General features: G+C 51.0%; 1 protein-coding gene across 5 annotated transcripts in view; it reads right to left on the bottom strand.

Annotated features, from left to right (window-relative positions):
- Nucleotides 1-357: 357 nt before the first annotated feature.
- RUSC2 (RUN and SH3 domain containing 2) overlaps nt 358-12,229 on the bottom strand; it is a 52,714-nt gene continuing 40,842 nt past the window's right edge. For all 5 annotated transcript variants that reach the window (XM_057431216.1, XM_057431217.1, XM_057431215.1 and 2 more), the window contains 8 exons: nt 11,327-11,470; nt 10,542-10,618; nt 7,830-8,004; nt 6,781-6,886; nt 5,660-5,706; nt 3,053-4,049; nt 2,234-2,407; nt 358-1,958 (listed from right to left, as the gene is read on the bottom strand). In XM_057431216.1, coding sequence (XP_057287199.1) covers nt 1,778-1,958; nt 2,234-2,407; nt 3,053-4,049; nt 5,660-5,706; nt 6,781-6,886; nt 7,830-8,004; nt 10,542-10,618; nt 11,327-11,470 — 1,901 coding nt within the window. In that variant the 3' untranslated portion in view covers nt 358-1,777. The remainder of the gene's footprint in view (nt 1,959-2,233; nt 2,408-3,052; nt 4,050-5,659; nt 5,707-6,780; nt 6,887-7,829; nt 8,005-10,541; nt 10,619-11,326; nt 11,471-12,229) is intronic.

Raw genomic sequence — 12,229 nt, 5'->3', positions numbered from 1 at the left:
AGTGTGGCTGCACCTATGGACACCTTTCAGTGCCCTGAGCACCCTAGGGAAGCTGATGCCAAAGTGAAATGGTGTGAGCTCCACTGCCTGGGTCCCTATGAGCATGCACAAGGAACAAAGGCAAGGAACCCTGAACAACACTGCCTCCCAAGATACCTGGTGAGGTGATATAGCCCCCTCCCCAGCCTGAACTGACAGGTATGATTGATTGATAGCTGGGAGCAATCTGTCTCTTTCTGAAGGTCTTGTGTTGGTTGTAGTGGAGGCAGGACAAAGCCTGCTGTGCAGACCTGTGCAGTGTCCCATCGGTCCCTTTGCAGGGATGAGCTGAAATCACAAGGCTGGGCAGCAGTGAGCTCAATCAGCACCTTTTTTATTAATATGCATCATAAATAAAGAAATAAATAAAGGTGAGACACCTTGTTCTAACAGGGAAATACAAATTAAATATGGTGCAACGTCCACTAAGCGATGTACAAGCAGGAGGTAACCTTGCAAGACCAGGGTCCCTTGCCATGGGGAAGCCAGCCCAGGCATGACACTGCAAGCAGCATCAACCCAGCCAAGGCACCAAATACTGGCATGGCCTTCCATTAACACTTTTCCACCTGATGGGCCAATGTAGATCCCCATCCCAACAGGTGGCATAAACATGGCAAGGAAAGGGTTGACTGGCATTGCGTCTACCAAACACCCCACGATCCCCAGCAGCCCTTTCTGCTCGTACACAACATTTGTCCCTCCCACCCCACAGCATTGCTCACCAAGACCAGAAACCCTATGCCAAGGGGAGCACCACCTCTCCCTCCCCATCTCCCCATCTCCCTCTGGGAGCACCCTCCAATCTACCTGCCGGGAGCACTGCCCCCAACACCAAAGAACATCCCTAGCCCAGTCAGGGACCCTGCCCTCACCCCCTCCCCTCCAGCCCCCCTCCTCTGAGCATCCCAGGGCTTCCCAGGCTCCGTGCTCAGCGTGGAGGGCACAGGACCATGCCCCACAGCACCCATCTCCATACAGGGTGGCACTACCCATCCCAGACCTACATAACACTGAACATCCATGCTCCTTCCTCACGACTCAACGCACCCCTTTGCTCTGCACACACACTTGTACCCCGTCCCGATCCCCAGGCCAGGCACAGCCCTGCAGTGTGGCAGTGCCAGGACACTTGGCCAGGTACAACGCAGCAGGAACCGCTATAACATGTTAGGACAGGGCTGCTCCAGTGTGGGGGAGCCTCCCTTGCAGCCCCTAATCAAGCCGCTGTGCAACCCATCAGCCCAGACTTGCAAAGACCTTGCCAACACACAGTGCTCCCAACCCTGTGGCTGATGATGCCAGGGATACTGACGGCTGCAGACGGCACTGCCACCCCCAAAGAGGGGACAGCCAGCATCCTGCACCCTCCAGCATGAATCTGAGCTGGGGTGCTGCTCCAGAAGGGTCTGCTTGGATTCCTGCTATGTACGAGTCCATGGCCTATGGGTGCAGGAGATGATGTGGGGTGGAGGGGGTTCAGGTGGTCCCCGGTGTGGCTGCATGCACGGCAATGCCTGGCAATACAAGGTGCAGCTTGCAGAAGACCCTGGGGGCCAAGTGGCCTTTGGCAGCTGCATGAGGAGGAGCAAGAAGGAACCACCTATGGTTACTGTATTCTGTAATGGCATGAAAGGTAAGAAACTAGCAAGAAGCTGTGTTTGTTCCCCTAAGCAGGGTGGGCTTTCCCAGAGGAGCCTAAGCAGCCCCTGGTACTGTGCTTGGCCCCCCAGCCACGTTAATAGTCCTCATCCTCCGGGTGGGTGACATACATGATGGGCACGAGTCCCTCCTCAGAGCCGAGACTGCACTGCAGCCAGTCACCATCCACCTTGGAGATGACCTGCAGGATATCCCCTTTGTTGAAGCTCAACTGTCCTGTCTCGGTGGCAATGTGATGGCAAAGGGCTTTCACCATGCTGCAGGCAGAGGGACGCAAATGTTAGCTTACCACAGGACATTCACCCCAGGGACCAACACAAGCACAGAGGAGCAAGGAAACCACCTCCTGCTTCCCTCCCCAGCCAGGCTCCCAGGTCCCCTCACCTCCAGATCGTAGTGATGCAGCTGGATGCACAAGCTGCATCCCTGCCCCAAACCATCCCCTGGTCCATGAGGGGCAAAGCAAACTGCAACAAGCAGAGCCATGACAACCCCAACCCACCGTGTCCCAGCACCACAGGGTGACACTCACCAGGCAGAGTGAGGAGCCAGCCCCTGGGCTGGCTGTGCCACGGGGGTCTCTTCAGATGTCTCTGGCTGAGGGGGCTCCGGCTCAGAAGCTGCTTCTCGCCACATGCTTGCCCCAACAGTCTGGGCTACCAGCTGGAACACGGACTTGTCCAAGCTCAGCCAGCCAGAGGGCAACCTGCAATAAGGAGACAGAGCAGGTAGTGGCAGGGAAGCGTACCTGGGGGTAAGGAGCAGCCACAGTCGTGCCTTAGAGATCTGGCTCCATGCACTGTGGTTCCCAGTCTGTCTCCTGGAGACATACCATCAGCATCCTCCAGACACACCATGGCCTAGACTGGGGAGGACATTTGCAGTGTCCATAGAAGCAGTAAGGGTAGAGATGGAGAGGCAGTGTGAGGAGGTCTCAGGTACATGGGGTGACCTTGTGCCTTCTCCTGACCTGTTGTGTGCAGTAGGGATGGCTTCATGTTCTATTCTCTGAATGTGTTTTGGGGAGGGATGAGGTGATGATGAGGGCCATGCAGCAGGGTCCCTTCCCCTGCAGAATGGGCTTAAGAGCCAAGGTGGTGGTAGAGCTGAGGCAGAAGAGCTGTGAGATGGATTAGGCAAAGGTAGGACCCAAGAGGAGTGGTGGTGTTGGAGGAATTAAGGGAGGCCAGCAGGATGGCAGGAGTGGGCAGGGGTCACAGACCCCTCTGTTCACATATTCTCTCTGATATACCACTGTGGTATACCCCAGTGGTTGTCTTGGCTTCCACCCACACTGCTTCAGCACCAGGTTAACCAGCCCTCCCCAGCCCCAAGCCACCCCTGCCCCTACCTGTTAGGCTGCCTGGGCTCTTTTTGCACCTTCCGGGACCCAAACAAGTGTCCCCACTTGATGGGCTGGCTGCTCTCTGATGCACTGGGGCTGCTCGCCTCTTGGGGGGCTGCTGCTGCTGCTCCCACTCTTTGCTGAGTCCCAGCCTCCTTCTCCTTGCTGTGTTTCAGCTCTGTAACCACTGAATCTGGGGGGCTGCCCATCCAGAAGGGCCAGCTCCATTCCTTCACCTCTTCGTTTACTGGTACTTGCTGGGGCTTTTCCAAGGGTTCTTCCACAACTTCAGGACTTGGCTTGTTGGCAGCCTTGGGCCTCCCCTCCAAGCTGCCCTCAGCAATGGGGCAAGCCTCTGCACCCTCCACCACCCCTTCACGGGGAGGTGGTGCCTTGTGGGTTTCCCCTGACCTGGGCACAGTGTTCAAAGCCTTCTTTTTCTTCTCATACCGGGTGAACTTTGAGCCTTCAGCTGAGCCCTCGATATAAATCTGAGAGCTCTGCATGAGCTGGTACCACCAGCCCGCCTGCTTGTCCTTCTTTCCCTCCCATGTGCTGTCTCGCATCTTCGTGCTCTCTCTCATCTTCTTCCTCTCTTCTTCCCTGTCACCATCCCCGCAGGAAGCCCCTACCCCCTTGACTCTCTCTTTTGCAGCTTGCTGGGGGCTGTGGCCTGGTGAGGTGTCACCATCCCTGGTACCCACTTTGCATGCTTCAGGGGCAGTGCTGCATCCGTCTGGATCCTCGCTGCTGCCCCGCGTCCGCATCAGCTGCAGCGTGGAGTGTGCAGAAAGCAGCAGGTCCTGCTTCACACGCAGCAGCTCCTTCTGCTGCTGCTGCTCTTTGCCCATCTGCATCAGGTGGTGCTCGAAAAGCAGGTCTAGGTTGAAGGGCAGCAGGGAGAGAGGCTGGAGCAGGAGCAGGAGCTCCTCGAAAAGAGGCTGGCACACGCTGTGAGAGAGGCACAAGAAGCCCACCGGCTGGTAGTGTGCCAGGATGATATCTGTAGGGCAAGAGACATTAATTACAGCAGGGGCCCTTGCACCTTTGCCAAGCCACCAAGAAGCTGCTGAAGCCATGGGGAAAGGAGCTGGACGTTTGTTTTTGGTCAGAGCTGTGGCTGCAGTGTGAGGCTCAACACTGGGTCTGGAGCACCAGATGCTCTGCGAGCTCTCAGCAAACTGGCCCAGATCCTGCTTCCAGTTGTGCCTGCAGCCAGGACCTGCCTGGCAGAGCATCCACCAGGATGACCTCTGCCACAAAATACCATGGGAATAATGTGTGAGTAAAGAGCATCAATTTTGCTCAGAGAAGTTGCGGCTGCCCCATTCTTGGCAGTGTTCAAGGCCAGGTTGGACAGGGTTTGGAGCAACTTGGTCTACGGGGAGGTGTCCCTGCCTGTGGCAGGGGATTGGAACTGGATGAGCTTTAAGGTCTCTTCCAACACAAGTTAAATTTCTCTTTCCCACCTCCTGGAGATGAACAAAGAGATGCAGATCTCACCAGTACCAGTCCCTTGCAGAGAGGTGTCAGGGACAGTTTAATAATCTTCCCAGGACCTGTCTGGGCTGCATTGTGGATCCTAACAGAAAATGGACTGGCATTTCAACCTGCAGCATTCATCCTTCACTTCACTTGGCCACATCTGCAGTACCCTCTGCCTCAGCTTTATTGCCAGGTCTCACTCCCAGGGACTGAGTTAGGAGCAGGATTTATGAACTCTGCGAGATAACAAACTTATGGGACAGGACTTGCACCTTACCTCCAACCCTTTTGCTAGGCCTTCATCATCCTGATAGCCCTAGCTTTAGCTCACACTTCCAGCTCTTAATGATGGTTTGAAACTGGTGGTCGTCTTCTGCTCCAGAAAACCAGGATACTTTCTCTTGCCACACTGCTCAGTATAAAGGCAAGTCTACTTTCCTGTCTGCTCCAGAGAGAAGTGCTGACTGCCCAGAAAAACCTGGGAAATGTCTGCTGACAGTCCCCAGGAGATACTGGGGTTTTCTTGCAGAGGTCTGGGCTGAGCACGGACTGAGCCAGCAGCACTCTCAGGCATCCATCAGGTTGGGAGCGCCTGTCTCACTGTGCACTTAGCACTCAGTCATGTTGCTTCTAGGCACCAGGCAGCTTGGTTGTGCTGCTCTAGGGTTACGTGCATGCTCTAGAAACATTTCTCGTTGAAAAAAAGCCAGATACATCCAGTAAAATCTGCTTTTTGTTTGTCAGGAGGTTTTTGTTTCCATTTCTTTCCATTTCTCATGCCTGAATGGTTTCAGTGAAGTGTGTGCATCTCCACCTATATTAAGCTCTCAGGCACTGGGCAGGGAACACAGAAATTCAGAGAGGGTCTCCTGTGGGTAGATTGAGGGATCTTCACTGGAGGTGATAGCCTGAGGTACTAACTGCAGCTGGGAATGATGTGGTGGGAGCTACATGGAGCTTGGATTTCCACCCAGGTCTTCCCTGTTACACTGGGGCTGTGTACAATCTCATCTTTCAGCTCAGAGGAGCCTAGGCTGGGAGACCAGGAAGAGAAATGCATGTCCTTCCTGCGCTCTACATTGCGCAGAGTTTGGCTCCCACTGCAGCCCACAGCCCTCAGGCTCTTACCTTCATGGTTGTAGAGGTGGTTGAACCAGAACTCCAAGGACCGGATACTGCAGGAAGGGAAAACGAGCAGGGAGAGAAAGAAAGAATGAAAATCAATTCACCCCCTTCATCCTTGCTGTTCTGTGAAAAGGAAATGTGGCTTTAAAAGGGCATTTGCACAGCACGAACCTGTGAACCTGAAGACTTAGTGAAAGGACAGTTGTTCACTTCTATCTGTATGCACTGACCGCAGACACCCAGCCTGCCACAGGTCCAACCAGTTTGCTTTGCATGAGGCATCGTGCAGCTTATGCCCTAAAAGCCACATTTCCAGCAAGTTTCCTCATCATTTAGCTCCTATGCCCTTGACAGAACTTAGCTTTGCTGAGAAGAGCTCACATGGAAGAAGCAAATCATCAACAAACATAAGACCACCACTGAAGGCTTGGCCCAAAATATGCTGGTACCTTGTGCCAGCAGGGAGAGCTGAGTCACCCTTGGTAGGGAGACCAAGGCAAAGCTAGCTGCTGCTTGTAAGTGTCCTCCAACATTTGGAGATAACTGGGGACTCCATTGCCCCTGCCCTTGCTGTGCTGTGCTCTCTTGTGGAGAGGAATAGGAAAATACTATCCTAGCAGCACTCATGCCTTTGCAAGCAGAAAGACATTGCTGGCTTCTTCTGCTTGACACTGTGTGTAGTGTGCACACTCCTTATCCAACCTTGAAGAGCCAGCCTTGAGTCCTGGACCAGGGCAATTTCTCCTTCAGAGCCTCATGCCCTGGGATTCACTACAGCTCCAGGTAGCAGTGATTAAGGTGTGATTTCCAGGAGTAATTTGTGTATACGTTATGTCTAACACTGTATAAACCCTGACAGACAGAGCATGCCCACCTAATGTAATGGGGCTAAAACAAGCTGACAATGTTCTCCAGTGGGCTACAGCCATCCCTTCTCAGCTCTGGACTGGCAGGGTAGGTTTTAATCATTCTGGTGTTCCCTGAGGCTCACGGCTTCCTCCTTTCCTCACCTATAGCTAGGGAGCAACTGACCAGGTTTGTTAAGTGTTTTCATTGGCAACTCTGCCTGCCTGCAGTCAAGGACTAGGACAGTGACATGCAGGCAACCCAAGGAGCCTACTTACTTGAGGAGGCCAAAGATAAATGCGTTGAACCTCATGCTGTGGTTGGTGAGCTCTGTGTACTGGCTGATCTTGCTATAGAGGCTGTGCAGCAGCTTGGTAGAGGGGCCTATGGAAGGAAGTAAGATGCTGAGATTAGTTGTGGTCAGCAAAACCAAAACCGCACTGCGGAAAGCAGCATCAAGGCAAAGACAGATGTCTTTGGGTCTGTCTGGGTGCCTGTGCCTGTACGTGCATTGCCTCTTCACCAAACACCAAGGTGAACTCACTCCATCCCAACAGTTAGACTCCACAAGAGAGATGGCTTGTGGTCTGTCCCAGACCGACACTCCAAAACTCTGGGAGAGTTTCAATACCACAAGGACCTGCCTGCCACACTTCAGGGACAATCACAGCCCTTGACTCAAAATCAGCAGGTAAACAGAGAATTGTGTTGGGTGGTTATAATCTGGGGTATATGCAGTCACAGAGAAAACCACAGAGCTACACATTTGACACAGACAGGCTAGAATATTTTCCAGCCCTGGATGTAAGCTCTTCATGATGCAGAAATCAGTGTGGCTCTGCCATCTGTAACCTCAGAAAGGAGTTATCCTGGATGGCAGCCACAATCCAGGGTGCAGACTGGTGCTAGCAGAGGGTACAGATGTGAACATGCTTGAGCCAAGAGAGCTGTGAGTGCCAATTTACTTACAGAACAGGCTAGAGCACAACTCTGCCTTATACAGTAGCTGTGCAGGGCTAAAGATGAAGGTCCAGAAACACCCTGGAGACAGAGAGTGAAAAAGGGCATTCTTTTTGTTTGTTTGTTGGGGTTCTTTTATTGCTAGATCCTGTTATAGGAGAATTCGTAAATTTCAGGGTAAATGACAATAAATATTTGGGCAGAATAGAGCAGTGGCTCTCCTGTCTTGCAAGGCTGCACCCTATTCCATGCAGAAAGATGGGTAATAGTCTGCATTCCCACCTTTATAGTCCACCTTCCCCAGTACCTCCCCACCACAACACAGGAGTACTGCAGAGTGATGGGCATCACTGCACTCCCTCCATACCTAGCTGGGTGGATGCCTCCACCACACTCCAGGGGATGTTCCTCCTTTGGCCAATGATCATGTCTAGGACATAAGCCTTGAGTCCATCACTTAGAATGTCCCGGACAGCAGGACACAGGTATTTCAGGATGAGATGTCCCACGTTGGGGCTTACGGAGCTGTTCCCAAGTTTGGCCTAAAGGGCAAGAGGCAACAAGGAGAGTGTTGGCAAGTACTCTACAAGGTACAAATGCATGCAAACAGTCCAGCACCACTTGCCTGCTAGGCACCCAGCAGGCAATATCCAGGCTGCGATGATGCTCTGCAGCTCCTTGAACAAGTGGACCCTTCCCGTTCACCTTTGCTGCCTCATACACCAGTTCTGGATTGATCCCTGCAAAGTCTGCCCCAGGGTGGGATGAAGCAACATCTCGGGAAGACAATACCCCAGTTTGGGAAGAGGATATCCCAATTAGAAGGAATGACTGATTCTGCCTATAACAAGGCTGTCCTGCTGGAGGAAGAAAAGAGTAGGGGATTTTTCTGCTGCAGATTTTCTTGTTGCTATTTTTGAAGCATCCTGCAAGTCACATACAAGCTACCAGCACTGGGGTTAAGGAACACTTAGCTCAGTGACATGTCACGCTATAATTCCTAGGGATTACTATAAATAAACATGGTGAGGGCAAAATGGATGGTCAGAGCTCAGGTTGAAGTGAGGAAGCATGTAAGAGTCTAGCATCCGCAGAACAGAGGCATATCCTGCTGCATACAGTCTTTGGGCTGCTGAGGGGTGTATCCAAAGGGGTCAGCCCCAGGCCTTGCTCATCATGTTGGTGGTCCAGGTAGCTGTGTTCAGTGTGTAGATTTTACCAGCTGAGATGGAATTACATTGGCCAGTTGGCACAGGTCCACAAAGTCCCTGAACTGAGGCTGAACTTCTGAGTCAGGAATAATCCCATCAGATCCATTGAGGAGCATCAGGGATGGGTGCTGCCTTTTGACAGGTGAATGCTCAGCCCTTGTCACACTGCTGCATCACGGAACTCCAGGTCAAAACCAAAGTGCTATCTGGTAAGTAAAGGAATGGGGGAATACTGCAAGTATTCCCCAAACCAACACTGCAAGAGTAAGAAATTCATATGAAGCCTTAGAAAGCTGTGGAAATCCCAACAGCTCTGGTTACCCTGCACAGCAATCTCTGCATCAACAACAATTGTAATTAGCGGCAAATTACCCTGCCTTCTGAGATAAGATTGAATGGGTTTGGAATCTGTCCCAGTCAGGTTTCTTTTTGGGGATGGCTCTTCAGAGCAGTTGTCATGTCCAAATAGTGTCACATTGCTGCCCCAGAGTCCCCTGGCTGAAGCAGAGCCTTCACTATTGAGAGTAGGCACCACTGATGTTCACTGAGAATGGAATTTGCCATGGCAATAACAATGTCTGGCTGATTAACAGCATCACTTAATAGAACAAGACTTTGTATAAGCAATATATGAATATATTCCTTAGTAACTACCTTAACTTTGGAAGAAGAACTGAATGACTGATAAAGGGAGAACATCTGCACCAAAAGGTGCTGAAGACAGAAGAAGTACTAGAAAAACAAATAGTAAGAAATTGCAGTAGCTGGGTGAAAGTTAAAGGTGGCAGGAGGAGATTGTGACCACTGACTCAGGTCAGGACTGGAAAAACCTGTGTCAGTCGTTTGTCGTGTCATTTACATGACAAGCGAGGGCAATTTACCCAATAGAAGAGAAAGTACTAATTAATTATATATTTGATAACTTCCTACCGATGAAAAGTAATTTCTTCATTCTCTGAAATGTATATAACCTGATGTACACAAACTAAGGTGTGCTAGCTTTGTGGAGCTTGCACCTAGCACCCTATTTTGCAAGAGAGCTGACAATAAATTACCTCGACTTTGTGTGTGCACTGGTATTTGCACACCAGGTAATGATCCCACTTTTTAGACAACATCACAATCATGCCACATGTCATGAGACTGCAAACACTGCCTGGCACAGACAGCAGCCAACTTGCTTTGCTTTTGTGTTGTTTCAGAGGTGGGAGATGAGGGGAGCATGGGCTAAAGACAACCAGGCAACCTAGGTGCATTGTGAAGCCAGTGGGTTCATGGTAAGGGCCATGCGGGGATGCCCACCTGCCCCAGATGAGCAGTGAATGATTACTTTTTTTGTCATTATGGAGCCCTGTGACACAGAACAGGATAGGAGATCATGGAAGAGGGAGACACAACTCCCCCCTGTATAAGAAAAAAGAGCTGCCATACTGCATCCGACAAGAAGTCCTGCTGGCTGGTGTTCTTTCTTACAAAGAGCCATAAGTGAGTACACAAGAAGAGTCAAATTAGAGCAAACATATGTAATACTTGCCCTTAATACTCTTGCAGCCTACAACTGCTTTCAACTCAGAGACTCCCTATGCTGGAAATTATTCCTGTGTGTTTAGTAGACCTCACTGAATTTCTCTTCCCCATTTTTTTCTGATCTTCTCTTAAATCCACATACCCTTTTAGCATCCTCAGCACGATGCAGTGAGAATAGTCATAGATTTACTATCTGCTGCATGGCGTACTATTGCCTTTGGTTCATTCTTGGTATTACTACCTTCACTGGATACCTTGCAGGTTTTGACTGGAAGAGAATGGAGAGAGCAGTCTTTCTCCATCCTCTCCATGCCGCTCATGATGTTGAAAGCATGGCATACCTTCACCCCTGGATCCCTGCTGGTTCCAAAGTGAGCCACAATCAGGTCAACAGCAGTGTTGATGGCCTTCACCAGACCTAGAGGGGAAGAAAAAGTCAAGAGAGGTGCCTGAGGGGCTTCTAGGACAGATCCAGACCGAACATTTCAGGAAGAAATCAGGCAGGGGCATTTCAAGCCCGTGTTAGTGCAAGTGCCCACTCTTCCAAAAACACACAAAGTCCCCCGTAACTCCTCATCAGGACATCCTTTACCTCTGAAATTTTACCAAATCAGGTCTGAACAACTCAGCCCCTAACCCTGCCCCTAGCATGGGTCTCATCACAACCATATGTTGTCCTGCTTTGAATACTTTATTCATCATTTTGCATAAATAGTTTACCATGCAGGACTACCAGTCTTACCATGCAGACCTTTTAAGGTACAAAATCTCAGGCAAGCACATCTGCAGCATCACACAGGTACACCCTTGTATACTGAGACAAGGGTAACAGCATACCTGCCTGCTTGCTCATTTCTTGTGGGCTCAAGAGCCTTTCTAATCATACTTCCTGGAACAAGCAGCTCAAACATACTCTGTGGCACACTGCATGATGCAGAGACCACATGAACCTGCCATGAAAACAGCCATCAGTCCAGGGGACATGTATTTATGATGCTGCAGAAGAGAAGGGCAGGGAAAGGAACCATTATGTCTACAGAGATGAGAGGAGATGAGACAGAGAGAAGCACTGTTCACCATACGTTACTATGTCACACTCGCGTGGGTGAGAGATTCATGGACTCACCCTTCTTCTGCAGCAAGTCAATGGATATGGACTCTGTGTTGCCATCTGGGGAGAGGCAGAACTCAGCCGGGGGTTTCTCTGCTAGTGAGAAGTAGTCAGGGAAGAAGTCAGTGTAGGTGAGCTGGAGCTGCTTCATAGACTGTCCTGCAGGGCCAGCACAGGGGAGAAAAGAGTCATCCACAAGCCCTTATACCAAAACCTCTCCCACACTGTTTGCTTTTCCCAGAAGAAACCTGCACCAGCTGCAGTCTTCACCAGCCTGTCCAAGGCTGGGACAACAAGGCTACAGTCTTGTTACTCTCCTAGCAATGGTTTGCAATATAAAGTTCAACCCACAGCCCTCCCAACATCTAGCTACATCTTCACTGCAGGCCCATGAGAACTGGAAGATGCTGTGGGAGGTTAACCTTCCTGAGCTGGTGGTAAGGAAAGCCTTACTGCAGCAGACTCTCAGGCTGCTGTGTGGATAGCCCCAGCAAGTGGGTTCACAAAACAAAGGTATTCACAGGCAACAAACTACTTGTCTTCTGCCTGTCCCCTGGGATGCCCTCTGTTTTCAAGGGGTGACAACTGCAGGAGCTCTTTAATATACTTGATTTCCATCTGGTTGATTCCCTGGCGCTGTGCCAGGCATCTTCCCATGGAGGAGAGATGGAGAAACCGATTGGGTTGACAGATTGAAGTGTAAAGCTTTGGAAAATTCTCTCCATGACTCGAGGACAGCCTGAAGAATTCTCACCCTCCCACAGATAGACCACACTGCTCTTCCCGGAGGACTCTCAAGGGTTCAGCCAAAACCAGCCTGCCCCTTTCAGCCCTTCCTGCACAGGTTTTGTAGATCAGGGAAGATGGTAAAGTCAAATCATGGAGAAGACTGAGTGGAGCCCTACCGTGCTGCCAGCT

The sequence above is a fragment of the Pezoporus wallicus genome, unplaced genomic scaffold (genome assembly GCF_028554395.1).
Source record: "Pezoporus wallicus isolate ANWC-B61680 ecotype Strahan unplaced genomic scaffold, APGP_CSIRO_Pwel_v1 contig_12129, whole genome shotgun sequence".
In the NCBI taxonomy this organism is placed as follows: domain Eukaryota; kingdom Metazoa; phylum Chordata; class Aves; order Psittaciformes; family Psittacidae; genus Pezoporus; species Pezoporus wallicus.
The sequence above is the reverse complement of the archived record's forward strand: the minus strand, read 5'-3'. Positions and strand labels throughout refer to the sequence as shown.